The following is a 23548-nucleotide window of genomic DNA, read 5'->3' as shown; positions in this document are numbered from 1 at the left end:
GTAGTCACTGTACATTATAAACACTGTACTACAGTGTTTATTTTATTTTTATCAAAACTGTGTGCATAGGTGAGGCACACAGTTCTCCTGCCTCATGACAGGGGGCACTGGTGATTACAGATTCTTCTTGCACCTCCTCGGCTGCAGAATAATAGAATGAGTGAAAGCAAGCTACAGTAAACAGTTCGCAAGTGCAACCATCCAGTCATGTTTTCGTGTTGCTTGGCCTTATTTTCAGAATGGAGGATTACGTATATCAATTGAAAGAAATAGAGAGACTTTTAAAACTGAAGAAAGATAAGAAAGGCTTCTACAAAGACGTTATCGATGCCTTTCTTCAGAAGGAGCGGCACATGGACTTCATTTATAAGTAAAGGCACATTAATAATACCATTTTTTTTAATTCTTTTTTTTCTATGCTACAGTTTATATAAAGAATGTAGACATGACAAACAGGTTAACTGTTGCCAATCAAATGGTGAATAAGCTACTCTATAGAGTTCATATGTTTGTAAATCTGACTGTGATGACGTCAGTGCCTCACCAGCCATGTACCTCACCGCACGTCACTGGCCGTTTTGAGGCAACATTGGGGGAACATCTCTCACCCCCCCCAAAAAAAGAGGCACAAAATGGGAGCTCATGGCCAGCTCCGTTTCTTATATGGCACTTGGCTGCCCTCTTTTGGCGGCTTTTGTTAATGCAGTTCGGCGCAGGATCAGTTATATCAATATTTAATATACAGTAAAGTCTCGTTATATCGATATTCAAGGGAGTCCGAAAAAATATCGATATAACCGGGACTATCGATATATCCGACCCTGTTTGCATGTAATTTTCTCCGTGCTTGCATAGAAATAGTATCGATATAACCGGGACTATCGATATATCCGATATCGATATAACGAGACTTTACTGTATATATATATATATATATATAGTAAAGTCTCGTTATATCGATATTCAAGGGAGTCCGAAAAAATATCGATATAACCGGGACTATCGATATATCCGACCCTGTTTGCATGTAATTTTCTCCGTGCGTGCATAGAAATAGTATCGATATCCGATATCGATATAACGAGACTTTACTGTATATATATATATATATATATATATATATATATATATATATATATATATATATATATATATATATATATATATATAACCAATAATATATATATATATAGTAAAGTCTCGTTATATCGATATTCTCGGGAGTCGGAAAAAAATATTATATTCGGAGTATCGATATATCCGATCCAGCTGCATGTAAATTTTCTCCTTGCGTCCATAGAAATAGTATCGTAATAAGCAATACTATCGATATAACCGATATCGATATAACGAGACTTTACTGTATATATTGTGATATCATGAGAGGCTAGCTCTCAGCGGGACGGGACAAGAAGTGCAATGGACGACAGGTTTGGATACAAACAAAAGGTTTTAATCAAGGGTTCCAGGGGGAATTCACAAGCAACAAAGGTTCGAATAGTGTCTCTTCCAATACTTGTCAAAATAAAGTCTCTTCTGATACTTAAATCCAAATAAAGTCTCTTCTGCTACTTAAATCCAAATAAAGTCTCTTCTGAGGTAAAACTGAAGACGGAGTTCTTTACAAGAGTCTCTAGGCCTCACCCCTCTTGACGTCCTCGTCATGTAGCCTAGCCACCTTAGCTAGGTTCAAATCCAGTGTCCAGTCGTGTGGTCCCAACTGGCAATGAGTTCCACGCAGCAATTAACTTCTCCACAGAGCACAGCAATCGAGCTTGTCTTTCCCCAAGCTGCACACTCAGAGGCTCTCTGCCTTAAGAGCCCTGCTTTCCAATCAAGCCCTGATCAGCTGCAGGTGTGTGGGTTTAATTGCTGCCTTCCACCAGGTGGGGCCAAGACTCTCTCTGGGTGGAGCCATCTTAGGGGGATCGATGAGAAGGTTTCTTCAGCCGTCATCTGTACAAAAGTGAAGGTTTCGGACGTTTCGCCTCCTATCCAAGAGGCTTCGTCAGCGGACTAAAGTCTGACTGGTCGTATCGGCCCCATTTATATATCCCTAATGTCCAGACATGGTGGCGCCGGACACAGCTATGATAGGTCCCTACTCTCAGGTTGGGGGGGGGGGGGGGGGGGGGGGGGCAGGGGACCCCTCCCTGTGGCCCCACTGATTTTTCCTACATTCCTGACTAACGACTGGCCTATTACCCCCACTCCCCCCGGTATCACCTCATCAGCATAACGACCCTCATCAGCATTGCGAAAGTTGCCTAACCTGTTTTGCCTAAGCAGGCTATTGTATGAACGATCCAAATTGAACCTCACTCCACCAGACCGGTTTAATGAAGGATTTTGTTGTTTTATAAGACATTCAACAAATGTCAGAAAGAAAGAATAGCGAACGAAACCAATAATTCTCAAGATTAAAAAAGGAGAGGAGTAGCAGTACCGTACATTGCAGGAGTTTCTGAAAAATTACAAAGAGTCCTTTGGCAACATAAAATTCCTACTTATTTCAAACCGATAAACACGTTAAGGCAGAAATTAGTGCATCCAAAAGATAGGCTACCAAATGAAAAACAAAGTAACGTAGTTTATTCCATACATTGTAAGAATGAAAATTGTAAAGAGCAGTACATTGGGGAGACTCAACAAATTCTCAAAAAAAGACTTTATCAACATCGCAGGAATAATACTAGTGGGCCTCAATCGGCAGTACATTTGCACCTAAAAGCTAGCAACCACTCTTTTGACGACAATGAAGTTAAAATCTTAGCGAAAGAACATAGATGGTTTGAAAGGGGGGTAAAAGAAGCGATTCTTATAAAACAACAAAATCCTTCATTAAACCGGTCTGGTGGGGTGAGGTTCAATTTGGATCGTTCATACAATAGCCTGCTTAGGCAAAACAGGTTAGGCAACTTTCGCAATGCTGATGAGGGGCGTTATGCTGATGAGGTGATACCGGGGGGAGTGGGGGTAATAGGCCAGTCGTTAGTCAGGAATGTAGGAACAATCAGTGGGGCCACAGGGAGGGGTCCCCTGCCCCCCCCCCCCCAACCTGAGAGTAGGGACCTATCATAGCTGTGTCCGGCGCCACCATGTCTGGACATTAGGGATATATAAATGGGGCCGATACGACCAGTCAGACTTTAGTCCGCTGACGAAGCCTCTTGGATAGGAGGCGAAACGTCCGAAACCTTCACTTTTGTACAGATGACGACTGAAGAAACCTTCTCATCGATGGACCACTCCTGTACGACTGAGAGCTTACACAGACGTATCTTAGGGGGATGTATTTGCCCTCCAGGACACAGCCTCTCGTGACGTCACAATATATATATATATATATATATATATATATATATATATATATATATATACCTCGCCTTACGAACGCTTTAGCTAACGAACTTTTTACCTTACGAACTTTAAATTCACGAGAATATAATCTTGACGTGTGTGTGTGTATAAAATGCGGCATACTTTAAACAGTGTACTCGAATATGAGTATATAACACATACGATTAATATCATTAATCCTAAATAGGAACAAATAAGGTTTTAAAAGTGTCTCAAAAAAGTGTTTGTGCATGTTTCATTCAAGCACAGTACATTTAAGCTTACTTCTATGAAGTTTGTAGAAGTATGGTACTGTACTTAAAAAAGAACACTAGAAGTATAGTGCCTGCAAATGAATATATTTAAAACAAGTTTACTCGAGGTATTTCAATAAATTGTTTTTGCGAAGGCTTGAACAAGGGTCATTATTACAATGGAAATGCACGCTCGGATATGTTTGCACTGGGGTAGGGGTGCCTAACGTTTGTTGACCAAAGTTCAGTCGACCTTCCAGGATGGACCCCGCCCCCACAAAACCACAATCAAACATGTCAAGCATGTTAAAGGCAAAAGCATCACAATCATAGCCCATTGTACGGTTTCAAACTACGCCTTGTGTGAAATGCAGATCAAACAAATTTTGGATGAGTACAAATTTAAAACTTTTCCTTTCGGCTTTTCCCTTCAGGGGTCGCAACAGAAAATCACTGTCCTCCATCTAACCCTGTTTTGTGCATTCTCTTCTCTCACACCAGTTACCTTCATGTCCTCTTTCATACATCCATAAACCCCCTTTTAGGCCTTCCTTTCGTTCTCCTGACTGGCAGTTCAAGCATCCTTCTTCCGATATAGTCACTCTCTCTCCTCTGGACATGTCCAAACCATCTCAGTCTGGCCCTTCGACTTTCTCTCCAAAGCCTCGAATATGAGTTGTCCCTCTGATATACTCATTCCTGATCCTGTCCAACCTGGTCACTCACAAAGAAAACCTCAACATCTTCATCTCTGCTATCTCCAGCTCTGCTTCCTGTATTTTCTTCAATGGCACTGTATCCAGTCCAAACATCATGGCTGGTTTCACCACAGCTTTATACACCTTTCCTTTCATCTGAGCTGAAACTCTTCTATCACACATCACATCTGATATTTTTCTCCAGCCATGCCAGCCTACTTGTACACTCTTCTTCGACTCTTTTCCACACTCCATTGCTCTGGACAGTTTACCCCAAGTAATTAAAATCCTCCACCTTCTTTATCTCTTTTCTCTGTCACCTCACTCTTGTACAGATACCTTTGATTACGAACTTAATTGATTCCCAGACAGAGTGTGTAAGGCAAAAAGTGTGTATCCCAAAAAAAAATTCCCATGAGAAACCATTAAAATGAGAATAATTCGTTCCCAGGTCCCCATAACATAATTTTGTACTTTATAATTTTCTAAGCCTTAAAACTACACAAAATATACTTTCTTTTATGTATAATAAATGTGCTACGGTATTAAAATTAAAGAAATAAACTACTGTATAATGAAGTTGTTTTATATACCTTTGTGATGGATGGAGTTTCCGGTTTCATCAGCATTAAACACTTGATGAGGAACGTAGCCTTCTTCTTTCACCATCTTGAGGAATGATCCCTTGGAGGTGCTTTCTCTGCGCTAATTTTACCTTGTTCCTTATCAATTGTGTTCTGTTTCGCTGGGTTGATAGCTTTTTGCATCAAGTCTACCGATGGGTTATTTGTGGAGCCTGATTGATGGGATATTTCAACGTTGCAGTCTACACTCTGCCTTTGAATGATCAAAGTTGAAATGAGTCCAAATGTCACTGTTGTCACTGTCACTGTGTTTTCTATCCATTTGCTCACTCTCTCTCTGTCGTCTGACTGTCTCTTTAATGTTTAAACCACCTTCCCTCACTGCTGCGTTCTTGACCAATCACGTGGCTTTAACCGAAGACTGGGGGCGGGGAAAAGAGGACAAAAAAAACAAGTTGGCTGCCATTTTCTTTTATGGAGAACGGCCTCACTCTGTGTCTGTAAAACCCCTCCCCCCCACCCTCCTCACTGCTGCGTTCTTGGCCAATCACGTGCGGATTTAAGACTGGGGGCGGGGAATAGTGGACAAAAAAAGTCAGCTCCTTGTTTGGAGAAGGGGCTCGTTCGCGAACAATGCATCACTCATTGTGGCAGGTCCGTGTGTATCCCGAAAAATTGTTTGTATGCCAAGGTTAAATTTTTATAAATATAATGTTCGTCATTCGAAAAGTTTGTAAGCCAAGGGGTTCGTAAACCGAGGTATCACTGTACTTGGGTCCCTCTCACACACATTCACATTCACACACATATATTCCGTCTTGCTGCGACTGACCTTCATTCCTGTCCTTTCCAGGGCAAACCTCCACTTTTCTAGTTTCTCCTCAACCTGTTGTCTACTCGCACTACAGATCACAATGTCATCTCAAACATCATCGTCCAAGGAGATTCTTGTCTAACATCGTCTGTCAGCCTGTCCATCACCATCACGAATAACAAGGGGCTGAGAGCTGACCCCTGATGAAGTCCGACCTCCACCCTTAATTCCTCCGTAACACCAACAGCTCACCTCACAACTGACTTACACTCATCATACATGTCCTGCACTGCTGTGACATACTACTCTGTCACTCCAGACTTCCTCACGCAATACCAGTTATTCTCTCGGCACCCTATCATACATTTTCTCCAGATCTACAGACACACTGCAGTTCCCTCTGACCTTTTCTGTACTTATCGATCAGCATTCTTAAAGCAACACTACATTTACTAATTTTTGGCATGAAACCATCCTGCTGCTCACAAATGTTCACTTCTCCTCTTAGTCTAGCTTCAACTACTCTTTCCCATAGTTTCATTGTATGGCTCATCAACTTTATTCCTCTGTCATACATGTTAAGTTTCAGAAATCATAAATCAGGAGATTTTCGTACTTGTGATACTTTTGTGCGTGTTACAAAAAGGTAAATTAGAAGTAAATAAAAGACAAAAATGCTTTCATTGTTTATTCATACATTCAATTAGTATAGAAAAGTTTGTTTTTACATTTTTTTTTGTTTCATCTTAGAAATTATTGTGAGTACAGTATTGTGGTCAAAATCGGGAGTCTCCCAACCAAATCGTGTGACTTAACATGTATGTACAAGATGTAGATTCTACAACTTTGAACATCTCCCTTGTTCTTAAAAATGGACACCAGTACACTTTATTTCCATTAGTCAGGCATCTTATCTCCATCTAAGACAGTGGATCTCAACTTTGTTGGAGGTACCAAACCCCATCAGTTTTATTTGTGCTTTCAACGAACCCCCCTTGATTGAAAAAAAAAAAATGTTTTTTTTTTTTTCAAATTCAAGACAGATATATTTTTTTACAGCTACACAAAATGAGCCGTGCATGAACATCACCTTGTTCAAAGAACAAAACCAAGACAATGCATACACTTTGCTAACAGGTACAAATCCAAGAGCAGACAGAGTGGCCCTTTCATCGAATCTTGCTCTCTTCACCTTGAATTCAGCAAGTGTTGTGTTCTTGTATTCCCCATCTCCATGCAGCTTGAAGAAGTGTTCCTTTAGTTTTTTTGGTGCTAGAGTAGATTTGCTCAACTTGGCGTTGCAAATCATGCAAATAGGACGCTCACTCCCATCACGTTCCGTGATACATGAGAATCCATCTTGTACATATTCATCCGATCACTTTCTTATTTTTCCCCACATAGTATGGATAAAACATAAAAACGACGTACTACCACAACAGTCACACGTTGATTACTGCTAGCTACTGGCTAGCCTGTTCATTCGTTTGGAATGGGGGAAGCAGCAGCAGTCTAGCTGGCCTCTCTTCTTCTCTCTCTGTATTAATTTTTCTGATTTTGAACGCTTCTGACTCTATATTGCCCCCACGATTTCATGTGGTATTCCTCCATTTCGTCCAGAGCTCTACCGATTGCTAAACGGACATAACAATGGACGAACGACCTCTGGGGCCGGACGAAATGTTCCGTTTCCGTCATTAAAGGAAGTGTGTCGGCGGAGGCTCTGCCGAACCCCTGAGATCGACTAACCGAACCCCAAGAGTTGGATCGAACCCTGGTTAAGAACCAGTGATCTAAGATCTTGTTGAACAACCTGGTCAGAAAAACTACTGCCACCTCTCCTTCACACTTCCGGACCTCCATTGATAAAACATCAGGCCTAAGTGCCTTTACACCCTTCCTCTTCACCTCTTCAGTGCCCTCGTCACATCATCCTTGCTCATCTTTGTTATGCCACAACAGTCACATATTCTACTCTACTCATCTTCTACGACTGTAATCTACTCATTGAGCACTTCTGGTCTGGAGTAACCTCACCGATGGGTGAATGTGGTGTACACATATACTCCCACTAGATGGTGCAATTTTACAAGTCCCCTAAACAGACTTTTAATCAGTTACCTCCAACAAATACAAATAGGAGTAACTGGGTTCAAAAAGCCTTACTGTTAAATAGCGTGCTCAGATTTGAATGGTTTCCTATACAGCACGTCTGTGTAAGCTCTCGGTCGTACAGGAGTGGTCCATCGATGAGAAGGTTTCTTCAGCCGTATCTGTACTTGTTTTTGAAGGGGTCGGACGTTTCGCCTCCTATCGAAGAGGCTTCGTCAGTGAACTAAAGTCTTACTGGTCGTATCGGCCCTATTTATATATCCTATACAGTATTTAATTGAACTCCATGGATTATTTGCATTGCTAACTGCATACCCCGTTTTGACCACTTAATCAGAAAAGCAAGGACAAGAGTCATTTGAGGGGGAAACGGTTTGTTATCTTCGTATTAGTATGCTCGCTTCTTCCACAAGACTTGATGAACTTGGTAAGTGTTAATATGCTCATTTTAAACCTATTGTTTTGTTATAGTAGTCCAATTTATTTTGCCGCATTCTGCTATGAAAACCAAATTAATGTAGTCTTCACTAAGATTTATATGAATGTTGCTGACTTTTTGTACTGCTGACTGCATGGTAAAAATCACATTTTGGCCACAGAATGAAAGACCATAAGAATGGCAGATAAATTAAAATTGGTAAAGTATTTGTGTGTTTTGTGTGTGTGTGTGTGCGTGTGCGTGTGTGTGTGTGCGTGCACGCGTGTGTGTGTGTGTGTGTGTGGGCGCGCGTGCATGCGTTGTGTGCGTGAGTGTGTGCGCGCTCTTGAGCGAGTGCATGCTTATGTGTATATATGTTTGTTTGAAAGAAAATGATTTACTAAAATTAGAAAACTTGATGATGACTTTGTATTTACTCTCTTTCTTTCAGTGGAAACCTCAACATCCATAGATAACAAAGACAAGAAGCAGGATTAAATGAGTTAAAGTTAGCAGCTTCGGCAAAAGCTAGGGTCTACACTGCAAAAAGAGCCCAACTGTGACAATGAGCCTGAAATCTAACCAGAACTCACAGATTCCATGGGTCAAAAGAGCGGGTACAGAGTCCACTTACAAAATGACTCATGGCGTTCCTCCTCTATTACTTGTCCTACTCCTATTATCTGTGTATGGATCATCTCATGGGTGCCTGCAGGATACTACCTCAGCCTACAGATTCAGTGGGGCTGTGTGCCGCCTCACCTACCCTGCTGCTGTTGTGTGTGAGTACCTTAACTTAACAGCATGTCGAAGTACTGCACTCATTGTAATTGTTTTCAATGTAAAGACTTTTTTAAGTTGTCTGGGGATTTATTCCCTTGGTTGGGTTACCCATGGTAAACAGGTCCTAGGTGAGTAACCAGATAAAGCACGGCTCAAGAACCCGTTATGACAAGTTAAATCAATGGAAATCAGTTTCTTTTGCTGGGACAGCGATCACCAAGGCCTCCCTCTTGAACCAGGCCTGGGGGTGGGGTTCATTGACGACCACCTTGTGATTGGGCATACACCCATGGGGCCTCACCAAAGAGTCAACATGGGTCCCCCTTTTCATGGGCTCACCACACATGGGAGGCACCAAAAGGGTGTGTGAGTTCAGTGGTAGCCAAAGGCGGGGACCATGGCGGTCCGATTCTCGGCTACAGAAGCTTGCTCTAGGGACGTGGAATGTCTCCTCTCTTGCAGGGAAGGAGCCCAAGAGTTCTGTGCGACAAAGTGAAGTTCTGACTGGATATAATCTGACTTGCCTCCACACACAGCCTGGGTTCTAGTACCAGTTCTCTCGAGTGGCGTTGACTCTCTTCCATTCTAGAGTTGCCCACAGTGAAAGGCATAGAGCAGGTGTGTGCATACTCATTTCACCCTGTCTCACTGCCTCTACATTGGTGTAAGATGAGAGGGCTACCTCCCTCCGCCTTTGGGTGGGGATGTTGTTTGTGCATATGCATCAAACAGCAGCTCAGCGTACCCACACCCTTTTTAGACTTCTTGAACGGTGTGCTGGAGAGTACTCTTGTTGGCAATGACAGTGAGACCTGGAAGGGCGTGATTGTAAGGAACGGCCCCTCGATCAGAACACGAGTGGTATTTTGTGATTGATCATCTGTGCACGTCATGGATTGTCTATCACCAATAACGTATTCAAACATAAGGGTGTCCATATGTTCATTTGGCACCAGGGCACCTGGTTCAATTGATTTGGCTTTGCGGCCTCGTGTTTTGGTCACTGCGGTGATGAGGGCGGGGAGCTGTCAACTGAACTGATAAGTCGGCTTCAATGGTGGGGGAAGATGCCGGTCCAACCTGGCAGACCCAAACGTATTGTGAGGGTTTGTTGGAAGAATCTGGCGGAATCCCCTATCAGAATGAGTTTCAATCCCCACCTTCGGTAGAGCTTTTCCCATGTCCCCATGAGGCGAGGGACATTGAGTCCAAATGGACCACGTTCCTTGCCTCTATTGTTGAGGTGGCCAATCTGAATTGTGGCCGTCAGGTGGTCGGTGCCTGTCATGACAGCAACTCCCATACTCGCTTTTGGACACCAGCAGTAAAGGAAGCCGTCAAGCTGGAAAAGGAGTTCTCTCGGGCCTTTATGGCATTTGAGACCTCAGTGGAAGCTGCTGGGTATCGACTGGCTAAGTGGAACGCAGTTTCAGTGGTCACCAAGGCAAAAAAAACGTGGGAGATATTCGCTTAGGCCGTGGAAGTTGGCTTCCGGAGAGCTTCGATGAAATTCTGGTCCACCATATGACATTTCAAGAGGGATAAGCTGTGCACCACCAACACTGTGCACAGTGGGGATGGGATGTTGCTGAACTCGTGAATTTGTGAGCCGATTGGCAGGGTACTTTGAAGTCCTCCTGAACTCGGCCTTCCTACTTCCCTGGAAAAAACAGAGTCTGAGGACTCTGAGATGGGATCTCATATCTCTGTGGTTGACGTCACTGTTAAAAAGCTCCTCGGTTGCAAGGCCCCAGCGTTGGATGAGATCTGCTCGGAGTTCCTCAAGGCTCTGGATGTTGCGGGGCTGTATTGGTTCACACCTCTCTGTAGCATCGCATGATCATCGAGGAGAAGGCCTCTGGACTGTCAGACCGGGATGGTGGTCCCACTTTTTTAAACGGGGGACCGGGCGGTGTGTTTCAACTACAGAGGGATCACATTCTTCAGCCTCTCTGGTAAGGTCTTTTAAGGGGTGGTAAAGATAAGGGTCCAGCAGGAAGTCAACCCTCAGTTTGAAGATGAGCAGTGTGGTGTTTGTCCTGGCTGTGGAACAGTGGACCAGCTCTACACCCTTAGCAGGATCCACGAGGATATGTGGAAACTCGTCCAACCCGTCTATAAGTGCTTTGTGGACTTGGACAAGCCAGTTGACCGTGTCCCACTGGGAGTTCTGTGGAAGGTGCTTCGGGAGTATGGGTGGCCAAACCTCATGATAGGGCCTGTTCGGTCTCATTACTCCCGATGTCAGAATTTGGTTCACATTGTCTGCTGTCAGTCGGAATTATTTCCATTTCCGGTTGGACTCTGTTATGGGTGCCCTTTGTCGCCGATTCTGGTCATTACTGTTCTGGACAGAATTTCTCCGCAGTCGATCTTCGGTTCAGAGCCGAGCCAGTTCTTCTCCACATCAAGAGGAGCCAAGCGGGTATCTGATTAACCAAATTTCCCCACCACTAAATTCAAATGTACCATTAACCCAGCATGTTGCTGGAATGTCGAACACAAATATGTAATGGGGTTCAATTCACGACTACAGTACATTACTCTTAATTTTCTACAGTGAATGAAAAAACGACTAAAGTGATCGAGGCAGCGTTCCAATATGCTAGATATCCAGATGTTAAAGGAGAGAAGATTATGCCCCTCTTGGGAAAAATCTCATATGGCCTTAAAAAGTGAGTACATGCATAACATGCACACAATTGGAAATTAAAAAGGCATTCAAGGCACGTTTGCACCTCTTCTTCCAGCATGGAGATTCACAACCTGACGATCGGTCAGAGCTCCTTTAAGCTTCTTCCCGGTGAAGGCATCGCCATGGAGATTAGCAACGTATCTGCAGTCTTCATTGGGAATCTCCATTACGGATACGGTAGTTGGCTGTGAGTTTGTCTGGGAAATCACCGTACACCAAATAATTGTGGTTACATTACTTCTCAGATAATTGATCAGTTTAAGTGCTGATGTATTAATAATAAGAAATGAAACTCTTAAACAACATTCTGAAATTCCAAGTGTTCCTTTTATATTTTTGAGCAAATTATTTAGAAGACTATTGAAGAAATTTAGATCTTGCACACACACATTTGGGAGGCTGTTACTTCCCCATTCACCTCACATGCGCCCAACCAGTTTCATCTTACATAAATTATAATTATTTTTTTTGTTTCATCAAGAGTCGACGTTGCTCAGTCAATTCAATTTGAGATTGAGTCACAGATTGACCTTGGGATCAACCCCAAACTCTGTAAGTATTTATCGATAAGTCAATCAACTTTATTCGATTAAAACAGTTTGATATGGTTGACAAAGCATATTGTCATTATTTTGAGATTTCTGTTGTTTGGTTTTTCTCAGATTGCGGTCAGGGGAAGGTAGCAGCAGACACATCATCCTGTCACTTGAATTTTGACAAACTGTGCTTACACCTGCAGGGAGAAAGAGAGTGAGTTATTTTAAAATAAATTCCTCTCGCTGATGAAGACCCTTTATTCACATTGTGTGCTTTGTGTGTGTGTGTGTGTGCGTGTGCGTGTGCGTGTGCGTGTGTGTGTGTGTGTGTGTGTGTGTGTGTGTGTGTGTGTGTGTGTGTGTGTGTGTGCGTGTGTTTGTGCGCGCGTATATGCGTGCGTGTATGTGCGTGTGTGTGTGTGTGTGTGTGTGTGTGTGTGTGTGCGTGCGTGTGTGTGTGTGTGTGTGTGTGTGTGTGTGTGTGTGTGTGTGTGTGTGTGTGTGTGTGTGTGAGTGGATGTGTGTGTGTGTGTGTGTATGCCTGCGTGCGTTCGTGTGCATGTGTCTGTGTGTGTGCGTGTGTTTGTGTGTGTGGGTGTTTGTGTGCCTGCGTGTGCGTTCGTGCACTCAGACCAAACTGGCTCAAGAAACTCTTCACAGACTTCATCACGTTTACTGTCAAGCTTGTCATCAAGGGACAGGTAAATCATTGTTTAATTGTGAGGTGAACATCAAAATCAATGCCACAATACGATGTTGTCTTCCATTACAAAGAAAAATGTTTTCTTCCTATGTAGATTTGTAAGGAGATCAACAAAGTGGCAAACATATTAGCGGACTTTATACAGGAGAGAGCAGGTGGGTTCATATCAAATACAGTACGTTACAAGGTACATCCCTTTTTCTGGACTTCTTCCAGTTTAGTGGTGCCGTTAATGTAAACTATAGCAACATTATTCATGACATGAAAGAGAATGGGAGTGAATTAAGAAAAGACCCGAAGCTTATGATCTCTTCACTTGTCAAGAGTTTGGAACAACAAGATTGTTAGGAAATGAGCTAAGGGTTAGTCTTGCCCTCCTTTTTTGTTTTTTGCTACTCTCTTCTCCTTTCTCTATCATTTTCCCAAATTTTGCTTCGTTCACGACACAGTGGTTGTTTAACTGCTGTGTTGACCTGTCCATCAGCTAATGCCTTGCCTTATGCTCAATGTACTTTTAGAGCAGTTCCTCAGTGACAGAGACATCACTGTAGATATTGGCGTGACCGCTGCACCGACCGTAACTGCTCACTACATTGAATCATACCACAAGGTAGAAAGATCTGTACATTTGCTTTACATGAGAACCAAATTACACATTCCTATTTTGTTCTTAAAAACATACTTGTGCTTAAAAACACATTCATAAAAGCACAAGATACTGTAAAAGCAATTTAAAATGTATAACAGACAACGAGTAAAATAGCAATGAATCCTCTAGCCATCAAAAACAGGTGCCATGTTCAATGGTTTAGTTACGGTCTAAAAACTTTTTTCCCCATTTTCAGGGGCTCACAAAGTACAACAACAATGTCAGTGCCATTCATGATTCCGTTTTTAATCCAAGTCAGCTGACTGAAAACCGGATGCTCTACTTTTGGATCTCAGGTCAGCATATTTTATCCAAATGTAGAATCTAATAAAATACAGTTTGTGTACCTAGAAAATTAACTGCATATAATAGGATCAATTTCAGCTGTTGAGTTGTTGCTGAAGTGTGGAAATGAACTTTAGTGTTAAGTTTTGTTTTGGAGAATTTAATGCTGATATGTGTTTGTTACCCCCAGATCAGGTCTTAAACCCGATGATGACTGCTGCCCACCAAGATGGTCGCTTCCAGCTTAACATCACTGGAGCTGAATTGATTGTAAGAAAACACCACAGATTCATACTCATATCCACCATGATGTACCAAAATGATACAAAAAAATAAAGTACTGTATGTCAATTCCGGACTCTTGTGAATGTGATTTCAGGAACTTTTCAAGTTAAACATCACAATGGCCATGCCTGATTTTTTGAGAAAGGTAATTTGGACAATGAAGTATACCGTTGCTCTTTCAGATGAGCACAGTGATTTTTTTTTTCATCTGGCTGTCTTTAATCACCTTTCTATCTGTGTGTTTGTGTGTCAAGTGTCTTGTCGAAACAAGCCATCCAGAATTACGAGTGTGGAGTTCGTCTGTGCCCTCCATCAACACTTCCACCATCGGGACCACTGTGTGGGCTGAGGCTTCTGGCCAACTATGGTGTGAAAATCAAGAAACACTCTTCTTTAAGACGGTAAGGCTGTCAAACTTGAATTAAAATCAACTGCATTTAAAAAAAATGAGAAAGCCAACATTTCCCCAAAACAAACATAAGTGAGGCAGTTCCCAATCAGTTTTATTAGTCAATCAGTTCCCAATCATTTCAATTATCCATACATCCATCTTATGCCGCTTATCCGGGGTCGTGTCGCGGGGGCTACAGCTTCAGTAGGGAAGCCCAGACTTCTTTCTTTCCAGCCACTTCTTCCAGCTTGTCCTGGTGGATCCCTAGGCGTTCCCAGGCCAGCTGGGAGACATAGTCTCTCCAGCGTGTCCTAGGCCGTCCCCGGGGTCTCCTGCCAGTGTGGCATGCCGGGAACACCTCACCAGGGAGGCGTCTAGGGGGCATCCTAATCAGATGCCCAAGCATAAGGCTCCTCTCTGTGTGGAGGAGCATCGGCTCGACTCTGAGCCCCTCCCTTCCACCGAGCTTCTCACCTTATCTCGAAGGGAGAGCTGGGACACCCTACGGAGAAAGCTCATTTTGGCCCCTTGTCTGGGATCTTGTTCTTTCGGTCCCGATCCATAGCTTAAACTCCTCCACTTGGGGCAAGATCTCTTTCCCGACCCGGAGGGGGCACTCCACACTTTTCCGACTGAGAACCATTGTCTCAGATTTTGAGGTGCTGATTCTCATCCCAACCGCTTCACATTTGGCTGCGAAACGCTACAGAGAGGGTTGGAGAGCCCCGCTTGAAGGCCCCAACAGTACCACGTCATCTGCAAAAAGCAGAGAGGCTATACTGAGGCCACCAAAACGGAACACTTCAACGTTTCAGCTGCGCCTAGAAATTCTGTCCCTAAAGGTTATGAACAGAATCCGTGACAAAGGGCAGCCTTGGCGGAGCCCAATCCTCACTGGAAATCATTCCGACTTACTGCCGGAAATGCGAAGCAGACTCTGACATCGGTCGTATAGGGACCGAACAGCCGGTATCAGGCATTCCTGTACCCCATACTCCCGCAGCACTCTCCACAGAACTACACGTGGGACACGGTCAAACGCCTTCTCCAAGTCCACAAAGCACATTTGGACTGGTTGGCCGAATTCCCATGAACCCTCGAGGACCCTGCTAAGGGTGTAGAGCTCGTCCACTGTTCCACGGCCGGGACAAAAACCACACTGCTCCTCCTCAATCTGAGGCTCGACTTCCCGATGGACCCTCGCCTCTAGAACCTCTGAATAGAAGTTACCAGGGAGGCTGAGGAGTGTGACCCCTCTGTAAAAAGTCTGTTAAAAAGGGGGACCACCACTCCGGTCTGTCAATCCAGAGGCACTCTCCTCGATGACCACGTGATGTTGCAGAGGGGTGTCAGCCAAGACAGCCCCACAACATCCAGAGCCTTCAGGAACTCTGAGCGGATCTCATCCACCCCTAGGGCCTTTCCACCGAGGAGCTTTTTAACCACATCGGTGACTTCAACCACAGAGATCGGAGAGCACATCTCAGAGTCCCCAGACATTGCTTCCTCCAAGGAAGCCGTGTTGGTGGAGTATAAGTAAAAGATGTAAAAGTGTTTGCCCACCGTTTGTGTGTTTTATTTTTATTCTTCTGTGTATTCATTATACCCCGCGAATGGAGTGGTATGGCCAAAAAACAACTGTAACATACATTAACAAACAAATTACAATTGGCAACTCAAAGCTGCACCCCTGGCGGTTGACCTGCACACACATGCTGCAATGCAAAAACTGCAGCCTGGAGAGAGAAAGACATTGTCAGGCTCCACAAACTCTGGTCCATAATGCCTGACTGGAGGGAGTTTGGAGGCTACCGACTGACCAAGCTGGGCAAAGTTCAGCAAGGCCATATGGACAGACTTGCGGATGGCTTTGAAGATATTCTGGTTGGTGGGGGGCATACTCCTCAATTCCACTGACATGCCCTTCCATGAGGAAGCAACAAAGTGAATTGAATCAACCATATACAATTCCACCTATGCAGGCCCACAAACGGTGGGCAAACACTTTTACAGTCCTCCCAATGGTTAAATTGGCAAAGGCTAATTCAACTGAGGCAAAAACTCAGGCATGGGAAGAGTTCGGTGAAACCATGGAAGCCGACCTCCAGACGGCTTCGAGGAAATTCTGGTCCACCATCCGGCGCCTCAGGAGGGGAAAGCAGTGCATCACTAACACTCTGTACAGTGAGGATGGGGCGCTGCTGACCTCGACTCGGGACGTTGTGAGCCGATGGGCAGAGTATTCTATTTCAAACATCATCACTCAATTTCAGAGGCTATTGTTAATACCACCCTAATTTTGGTTGTTCTGTTTGAGTCAAAAACTATTTTTTTCACTCTTTTTAAAAAAAAAATATTACCAGGTGGCATGGTAGTCGAGTGGTTAGCACGACTTCACAGTGTACAGGTAATGTCGAGAGTTAAATTCCCGCTCTGCCCTTTCCGTGTGGAGTTTGCATATTTTCTTTGTGCCTGGGTGGGTTTTCTCTGGGTAGTCTGTTTTCCTCCCATATGCCAAAACCTTTCTATGACCATTGTGAGCTGATTGAACACTCCAAATTGTGCCATGGTGTGAATGTGAGAGCGGATGGTTGTACATTACTGTGCCTTGCGATTGGCTGACAACAAGTTCAGGGTGTCACTTGCCTACTGCCCGAAGACAGCTTGGACAGGCTCCAGCAACCCCCATGACCCAGAAAATGGATGAAATGAGGAAATGATGATCCACTGTATAGTTTTATGCTATCCATGATACAGCAGCCCTAGTTGTAAGTAAAAAAGTGGACCCTCCCATATAAACAGAGGACATCAAGCACAATTAGGGTTGCTTTCTAAACGCACTCAAAACAACCTTGTCTTTTTTGCTAATGCACTTTTGCTCATAAGTTTCATACGTAGACGTTCGGCATCTACTTCCGCCGAAACATGTCAGGTATTTGAAAACCGACAATACACTGTCTGTAAGATAAGAATCTGTTTGAAATTAGATATCTTTGTAACGCTTTAACTGCAAATGTACTGCTGCAAATATTTATTTCATTTATTCCCAGTGCTTTTTCCATTGCAGCATAGAGAGTTGCTACTCATTCAAAGTGCAATTTTCCTCATGTTCTTTAATTTAAATTTCTAAAACACTGTTCGTGGTAGGAGCGAGAACACAGAAACGAGCGGAAACGAGGCCATTGGCACAGTAGGCTATTCATTGACTGGGTGCGAGAAGCAAGCTGGCGTACAAGGAACAAGGGCAAAAACAGTACAGAGTGTTTTGTTGACATTAACATTCAAAACAACCGCCTCCCGCACCAAAAAAATGGCTTCTTTGTTATTTGTAAAGTGCAACAGTCCATGACCCTCATTTGAGGTTGTTGCTCAACACAATGTCAACACAACCAAAATAGTTTTCCCCACTGAAAATGCTAACGTTCTAAAATCTGCAGATGTTTTTTTAATCTGATTTGTATTCAACATTAAAGGACTTTTTGGCTACTCAAAAAACGAATCTAAAAAGGGCCCATGAAGTCAGGAGTCGGGAACGTTTTTTGACTAAGAGAGCCATAAAAGTAAAATATTTATGTAATGTTTTTCAGTAAGAGCCACACACACACACACACACACACACACACACACACACACACACACACACACACACACACACACACACACACACACACAGACGCACGCACACGCAACACCCACACACGTGATTTCAACAAAATGTCAGAATGTATTATTTAAAATAACTGTAATTATACTCACAATTAATATGAATACTTTTTCGTTCCTCATGATTGGTAAAAAAAAAAATCAAGCCAAACAATCGGAATAAAAGTCAACTTGCCGGCTCCAGACGCAAAATTACTGCTAGCGAGCCTGCACACAGCTCATTAGCTTGCACGCTTGCTTTCTGCTGTCTTTCGCGGAAGTATATTGATGCTAACGTTAGCCTGGGGCTTGTTAAAGTGACACCGATATTCAACTGTTTCATTCATGGTATTGTGTCAATGCAAATTAGAATCACAGCAGATGCTTTTCTCTCCACAAAGGCGAATCCTTCGTTTTTTTTGTTTTTTTTTACTCGTCAGGCATATTTAAAAGGGGCCGTTTACCTGTTTCAACATCAACGGCCTTAGGTCAGTATCATCCAATCAAAAATGTGATTTCCGCTAGCTGCTGTCCTAAACAGGAAATGAACAGCAAAAAAAGCGAGAATATGTACTGTATTTAATTTTATCGGTGAGCCAGATGCAATCATCAAAAGAGCCATACATGACTCACGAGCCATAGGTTCCCGACCGCTGATCTCAGTCCTCCTGTTGCAGGCACACAAGCGCTGTGTCACCTGCAAAATTATTAGAGTGCATGAGCGTGAAATTGTGCTTTAAATAAATAAAAAGGCAATATAACGGCTCACTAAAATGGAAATTCACTCGCAAAAAATGTCTGCAGGAATTTTAGGAGTACACAAATTTAACTCATTCACTACCAGACGATGTGCAAAAAACCAGGGGTTTTTCTCATCTTCAAATTCCGGAACCCACAGAATATTGAGTATTTGGACAACATAAACATTCAATGCAATGTAAGAAACATTAGAATCTGTTCTTTCATAAGAAAAAAGAGTAAAATGTCATATGGGTGTGGAGTAATATGAGGTGCGAGTGGGGGCGGCTGTACGAAAGGCAAATGCTGCCAGCGGTCTGACCAGTGCTTTATCGGCACCACACACCCCATACCCCGCAAGAAAAACCAAAACCCGAACAAATTCGGGAATAGCACTCAACGTCATATTTTCAATTCCCGAATAAATTCAGGAATGGCAGTGAATAGGTTAATCTTGGCATGACTTGGCTTATCAATGTGAGATTGCACTAATGTCTAAATGGTATTGTCCACCTTTTTGGGCGCTTAAAGTATTGGACGTCACTCACCACGCCAATGATGACGCGTTTTGTTTCCCCTTTAATTAATGTGTTTGCCATGACGTTTTGAGTGTGTTTTTTGTGCAGTTCCTCACCATGGATGTCACGGTTTCTTATGTCAACAAACACGTCACACTGCATGGCGAATCTTTACAGTAAGACCTTTCTCATTTACTTTTATCATCAGCCGATCTCTGTTTCATGCATTCTAATTGTAACTCAGAGGGTTGATGGTCATTTATCGCACCTCCTAGTACTGATGAAATAAAAATGGGGGTTGCGCTTTCTACTACCTGTTGTTTTGTCACGAACGCAAAAGAAAATAAATCCAAGATTCTGCATTGCATTCGGAAATGATGCATTTCAACTTGTTTCGAGGTTGAGTTCATTCAACAATAGCCTGATCTTGAAGAACTTTACTTATGAACCAAAAGGTGCATTTGGAATCAATCACCAACTTCGTATGCTCGATACAAATCAGTGCTAATTAATTTCATCCTCCAGGGTTGATGTACTACGGGCTGAATTGTCCCAATCTCCTCTGGTAAGTGGATTGCCTAACCGCTCACACAATATTCTCTCGGAGATGCCTTCACATAGTTTCCCCCCAACTTTTTGAGGCAGTGTCTACTCGAAGGTCTTCAACATTCTTTAGTCAAAGAATAGAAACTGTGAAATAAAAGTACCAGACCTCTACTTCTTCCAATCTGCTTGAAATTGGTTGCCATTGATGGCCAGTTATATCCTTTGCAAATGATGGTGGTGATGCGGCGCTGCGACTGGTCGCATGGTTACTTGTTCTAGTTCAACAGAGTCTGAAGAGAAAAGCAAGTCTCCATAAAGACAGTAAAAGTATTTTCAGATTGGTTCACTCGCGAAATTTCGTTTGTTGATGAGTATGCTGATCCGCCTGTCTGATGCATGCAGCCAACACTTTCAACACAAATACGTTCACTGTGCAATGACAACTCCGCTTTTGGTCATTGTAGTCATGGGAAAAGTGTTTTTCGCTTTCTTCAACTCAAGCTAATGACGACAAGCTAAATAACTCAGAAATGTTTAATTTTACAGCCATTATGTAAAATTAAAAATGGCTCGCTTCAACAAAACACAACCTGGTGGAACTCCATCATTTTTATTCTAGGTAACACATCGTGACTGTCACAATTTGCAAGGTGGTGGTGGACCCCAAAAATGCAAGCAGGAGGGAAGAGCAAGGTCTATTTGACAAATAGTATTAATAAAGTCATCAGAACAGAAAGGTCCAAAGTAGCAAACAAAACCATGAGTAAAACATGACAAGATGAAGCAAACCTGACAGGGTGAAACAAACAATGACCGGACACTGACTGCTTATGCCGGGAGTCCTTTTAACTGCTACTGATTAAAATGACTAACACCTGTGCAGCTGCAGACGGGGCCCTCCAGTGCCACTCGTTGTTCGCAAACCAAAACGTGAGAGTTACTTTCACAAAACATGTCATCGTGAATGGACTGCAATATACTCACAACCATTTGTGTTCAAAACAAAGTTGTTTTTTTTGGGGGAAAAAAACTGTGGAACTTGTCATTGACTATTGCGCCTTTTTGTCCGGTTCACATATACTACAAGGCTACACTGCTCATTTCAAATACAGGTAACGTCCGACTTATGACCGGCGCGTCTTACGACCACCCGTACTTACGACCACGACCGCCAAGCCCTTTTTTTGTCGTGATGGGACCGCCGTGACGAGAACGTCGCAACGAGAACGGCGCAACGAGAACGTCGCAACGCGGGCCCACGGTTCTGCTTCGGGGCGAGGTGGCGGGTCGGGCGCGTCGGCGCAGAGAGCGGGGTAATGCCAGGGAAAGGGCAACCGGTAGAACACCAGCAACCCAGAACCACGCTAACCCACCCCCGTGGCGTCCTAATCAGATCGTTTGCAAGTCATTTAGCATTGAGTCTCTATTCAACATTTTGAATGGATTTCGACTTACCACCATTTTGACTTAACGGCCCTTTTGGTTTGAACGGAACCCAGTCGTAAGTCGGATGTTACCTGCACTACATCTATGCAACTGTCGGAAAGAGGCAGTTTGTAAAATTGAGATTGTTTTTCCGCTCATTTTGCAGTTATTTCATATTTTGACATATGGTGTATGGCTTTCAATGGTGGTGAAGTATTCATTAGTGAAACATAAGAAAAAGTCCAAACACACACGCACAAACACATTCATTACATTCCGACCAATTACGGACCGTCATACACTGAACTGAAGGCATGTTTTGATTGACTGATTTATCTTTTCAGAGTACTCAAGCACAACTGGATTTCATACAAGAAGCTTTGATGAAGATCGGCATCCCCAAGGCACTTTCTGGTAAGAACACTTTGTACAGTTAAAATAAGAATGTGTTTTCATATCTGTAAAAGCAACATTTGATTTGAAATGATTGAGTTGAATAATTTGTGGTACTTACTCTTCTCCGTTTGTTGTTCCAGTACTTGAAACCGAGATCACCAGTCTGCTGGACAAACAGGGATTATACTTATTTGACATATACGACCCTGAAGTCCTTCCTCTGGATGTAAGTGTCACTTGAACACTTTTTTTGTCATCTGCACATTTGTTCTCATGTCTTACACTAAGTGTTATTCCGTTTTGCTCAGGGATTTGTGATTATACAGATGGACTTTGGTTTTCCTCATCACCTCCTTGTAGACTTTCTCAAGATGACACTACAGCAAAATGACGGTCTACATCAATAAAGACTCAAGGCAGTTGTTCACTAACACCCATTTTCACAAGTAACTGGGTAATTTATATACAATATTGTTTATTATGTGGGTATGAGGTTGGTGTTATGAATTCCCTTCAGCCCCTACTCTTCAGTCAAGCAATGTAAGGAATATGAAAGAGAAGTTTAAGAAAAGAACTAAATTCAATCAGAATGACCTGAAAAACAATATGCACAGGAGATTAATCTGACAGGTGTGGAGCACTTTTAAAACATTGCCACCTACCTAAAAGAATGGCTGTTTTTTAAGGTGAACTATTTTAGAATTTTAAATTACATTTAATCTATTGTGTTTCCGTTTGTGTTAGAAACATGTCACAACTTTCATCACTCATGCTCTTATTGCACTGGAGCAATTCACTGGCCATCGCCAGACAATGGAAACGGCATGCACAGGAAAAGAAATGCATATTTTCCAAGGAGGCCTGATTCCTTGAGTATGTGTAATAAACTGCTGCATATGTTTTACCAATTTGTTGTTTTCTGTGTTTGTGTTTTGTTTTTTTTTTTGTGTGCTTGTGTCTGAGTTGCATTAAAAAGGCCACTTTTTCAGAATCAGAATCATCTTTATTGCCAAGTATGTAGGACACACAAGGAATTTGTTTCCGGTAGAACACGCTGCACTAGTATCGTTGTCAAAAAAAACTGCTAAGTGGCAGTTCCATTTTGGCTACTGTTGAAAGAGTTCAAAGAGTTAATGGCTTGGGGGAAGAAGCTGTTTAAATGTCTGCTGGATTTGGTGCGCATGGATCGGTAGCGCCTGCCTGAGGGGAGTAGCTGGAAAAGGTGGTGGGCAGGGTGCGGAGGGTCCAGTAGGATTTTCCGCGCCCTAGTTTGGATTCTTGCAGTGTGCAAGTCCTCGAGAGTGGGTAGGGCGGTGCCAATGATTTTTTCCGCCGTCCTAACTGTCCGTTGAAGTCGGATTTTGTCCATTTTTGTGGCGGCCCCGAACCAAACGGTGATGGAAGAACACAGAATGGATTCGATGACAGCCGTGTAGATGTGACAGGTTGTAAATTATCGTATTTCCTATTTTGGTTACATTCGCGTAGTTCTATTGGTTTACAAATGATATATATCGAAAATGTTTATTTAAACATGGAACACCTGCTTCGGTTCGTGTTTCGTGTCGGACCGATTTAGATCGTTGGACCGGAAATTGTTGTGCGCGTACGTTTGCATTAGATCGGGGCATTCGAAGTAAACCACTGTTGAGTCAAGACGTATCACATTGCTTGTCTTGTGGTTTTTTCTGGATCCCACAACACCGTATCTCCCTTACTATAGTGGAGAGCGCAACA

At 43.0% G+C, this 23548-nt stretch overlaps 1 protein-coding gene across 2 annotated transcripts; it reads left to right on the top strand.

Annotated features, from left to right (window-relative positions):
• cetp (cholesteryl ester transfer protein, plasma) lies at window positions 1-22391 on the top strand. 2 transcript variants are annotated; one of them, XM_088997627.1, is made up of 18 exons: window positions 1-376; window positions 8671-9001; window positions 11563-11677; window positions 11753-11884; window positions 12179-12249; window positions 12360-12447; window positions 12865-12934; window positions 13031-13091; window positions 13455-13546; window positions 13782-13881; window positions 14061-14140; window positions 14250-14300; window positions 14410-14556; window positions 19553-19620; window positions 19970-20009; window positions 21760-21829; window positions 21952-22037; window positions 22120-22391. In XM_088997627.1, exons 2-18 carry the CDS (start codon window positions 8785-8787, stop codon window positions 22216-22218), a joined length of 1587 nt encoding a protein of 528 aa, XP_088853753.1. In that variant the 5' UTR covers window positions 1-376; window positions 8671-8784; the 3' UTR covers window positions 22219-22391. The 2 variants fall into 2 exon arrangements, with proteins under 2 accessions (XP_088853753.1, XP_088853752.1); XM_088997626.1 differs by lacking the exon at window positions 1-376 and adding an exon at window positions 7856-8228.
• Window positions 22392-23548: the final 1157 nt, after the last annotated feature.

This window comes from Hippocampus bargibanti, linkage group LG05 (assembly GCF_051943395.1).
Source record: "Hippocampus bargibanti isolate YZ-2025 linkage group LG05, ASM5194339v1, whole genome shotgun sequence".
Taxonomy (NCBI): Eukaryota; Metazoa; Chordata; class Actinopteri; order Syngnathiformes; family Syngnathidae; genus Hippocampus; species Hippocampus bargibanti.
The sequence above is the reverse complement of the archived record's forward strand: the minus strand, read 5'-3'. Positions and strand labels throughout refer to the sequence as shown.

Bases quoted from the DNA above. Each gene is read 5' to 3' on its own strand.
- cetp (XM_088997627.1), top strand. From the start codon at position 8,785: ATGAGCCTGAAATCTAACCAGAACTCACAGATTCCATGGGTCAAAAGA. The intron at 12,250-12,359 runs GTAAGTATTTAT...GGTTTTTCTCAG, and splicing joins TGGGATCAACCCCAAACTCT to ATTGCGGTCAGGGGAAGGTA. The intron at 21,830-21,951 runs GTAAGAACACTT...TTGTTGTTCCAG, and splicing joins CATCCCCAAGGCACTTTCTG to TACTTGAAACCGAGATCACC.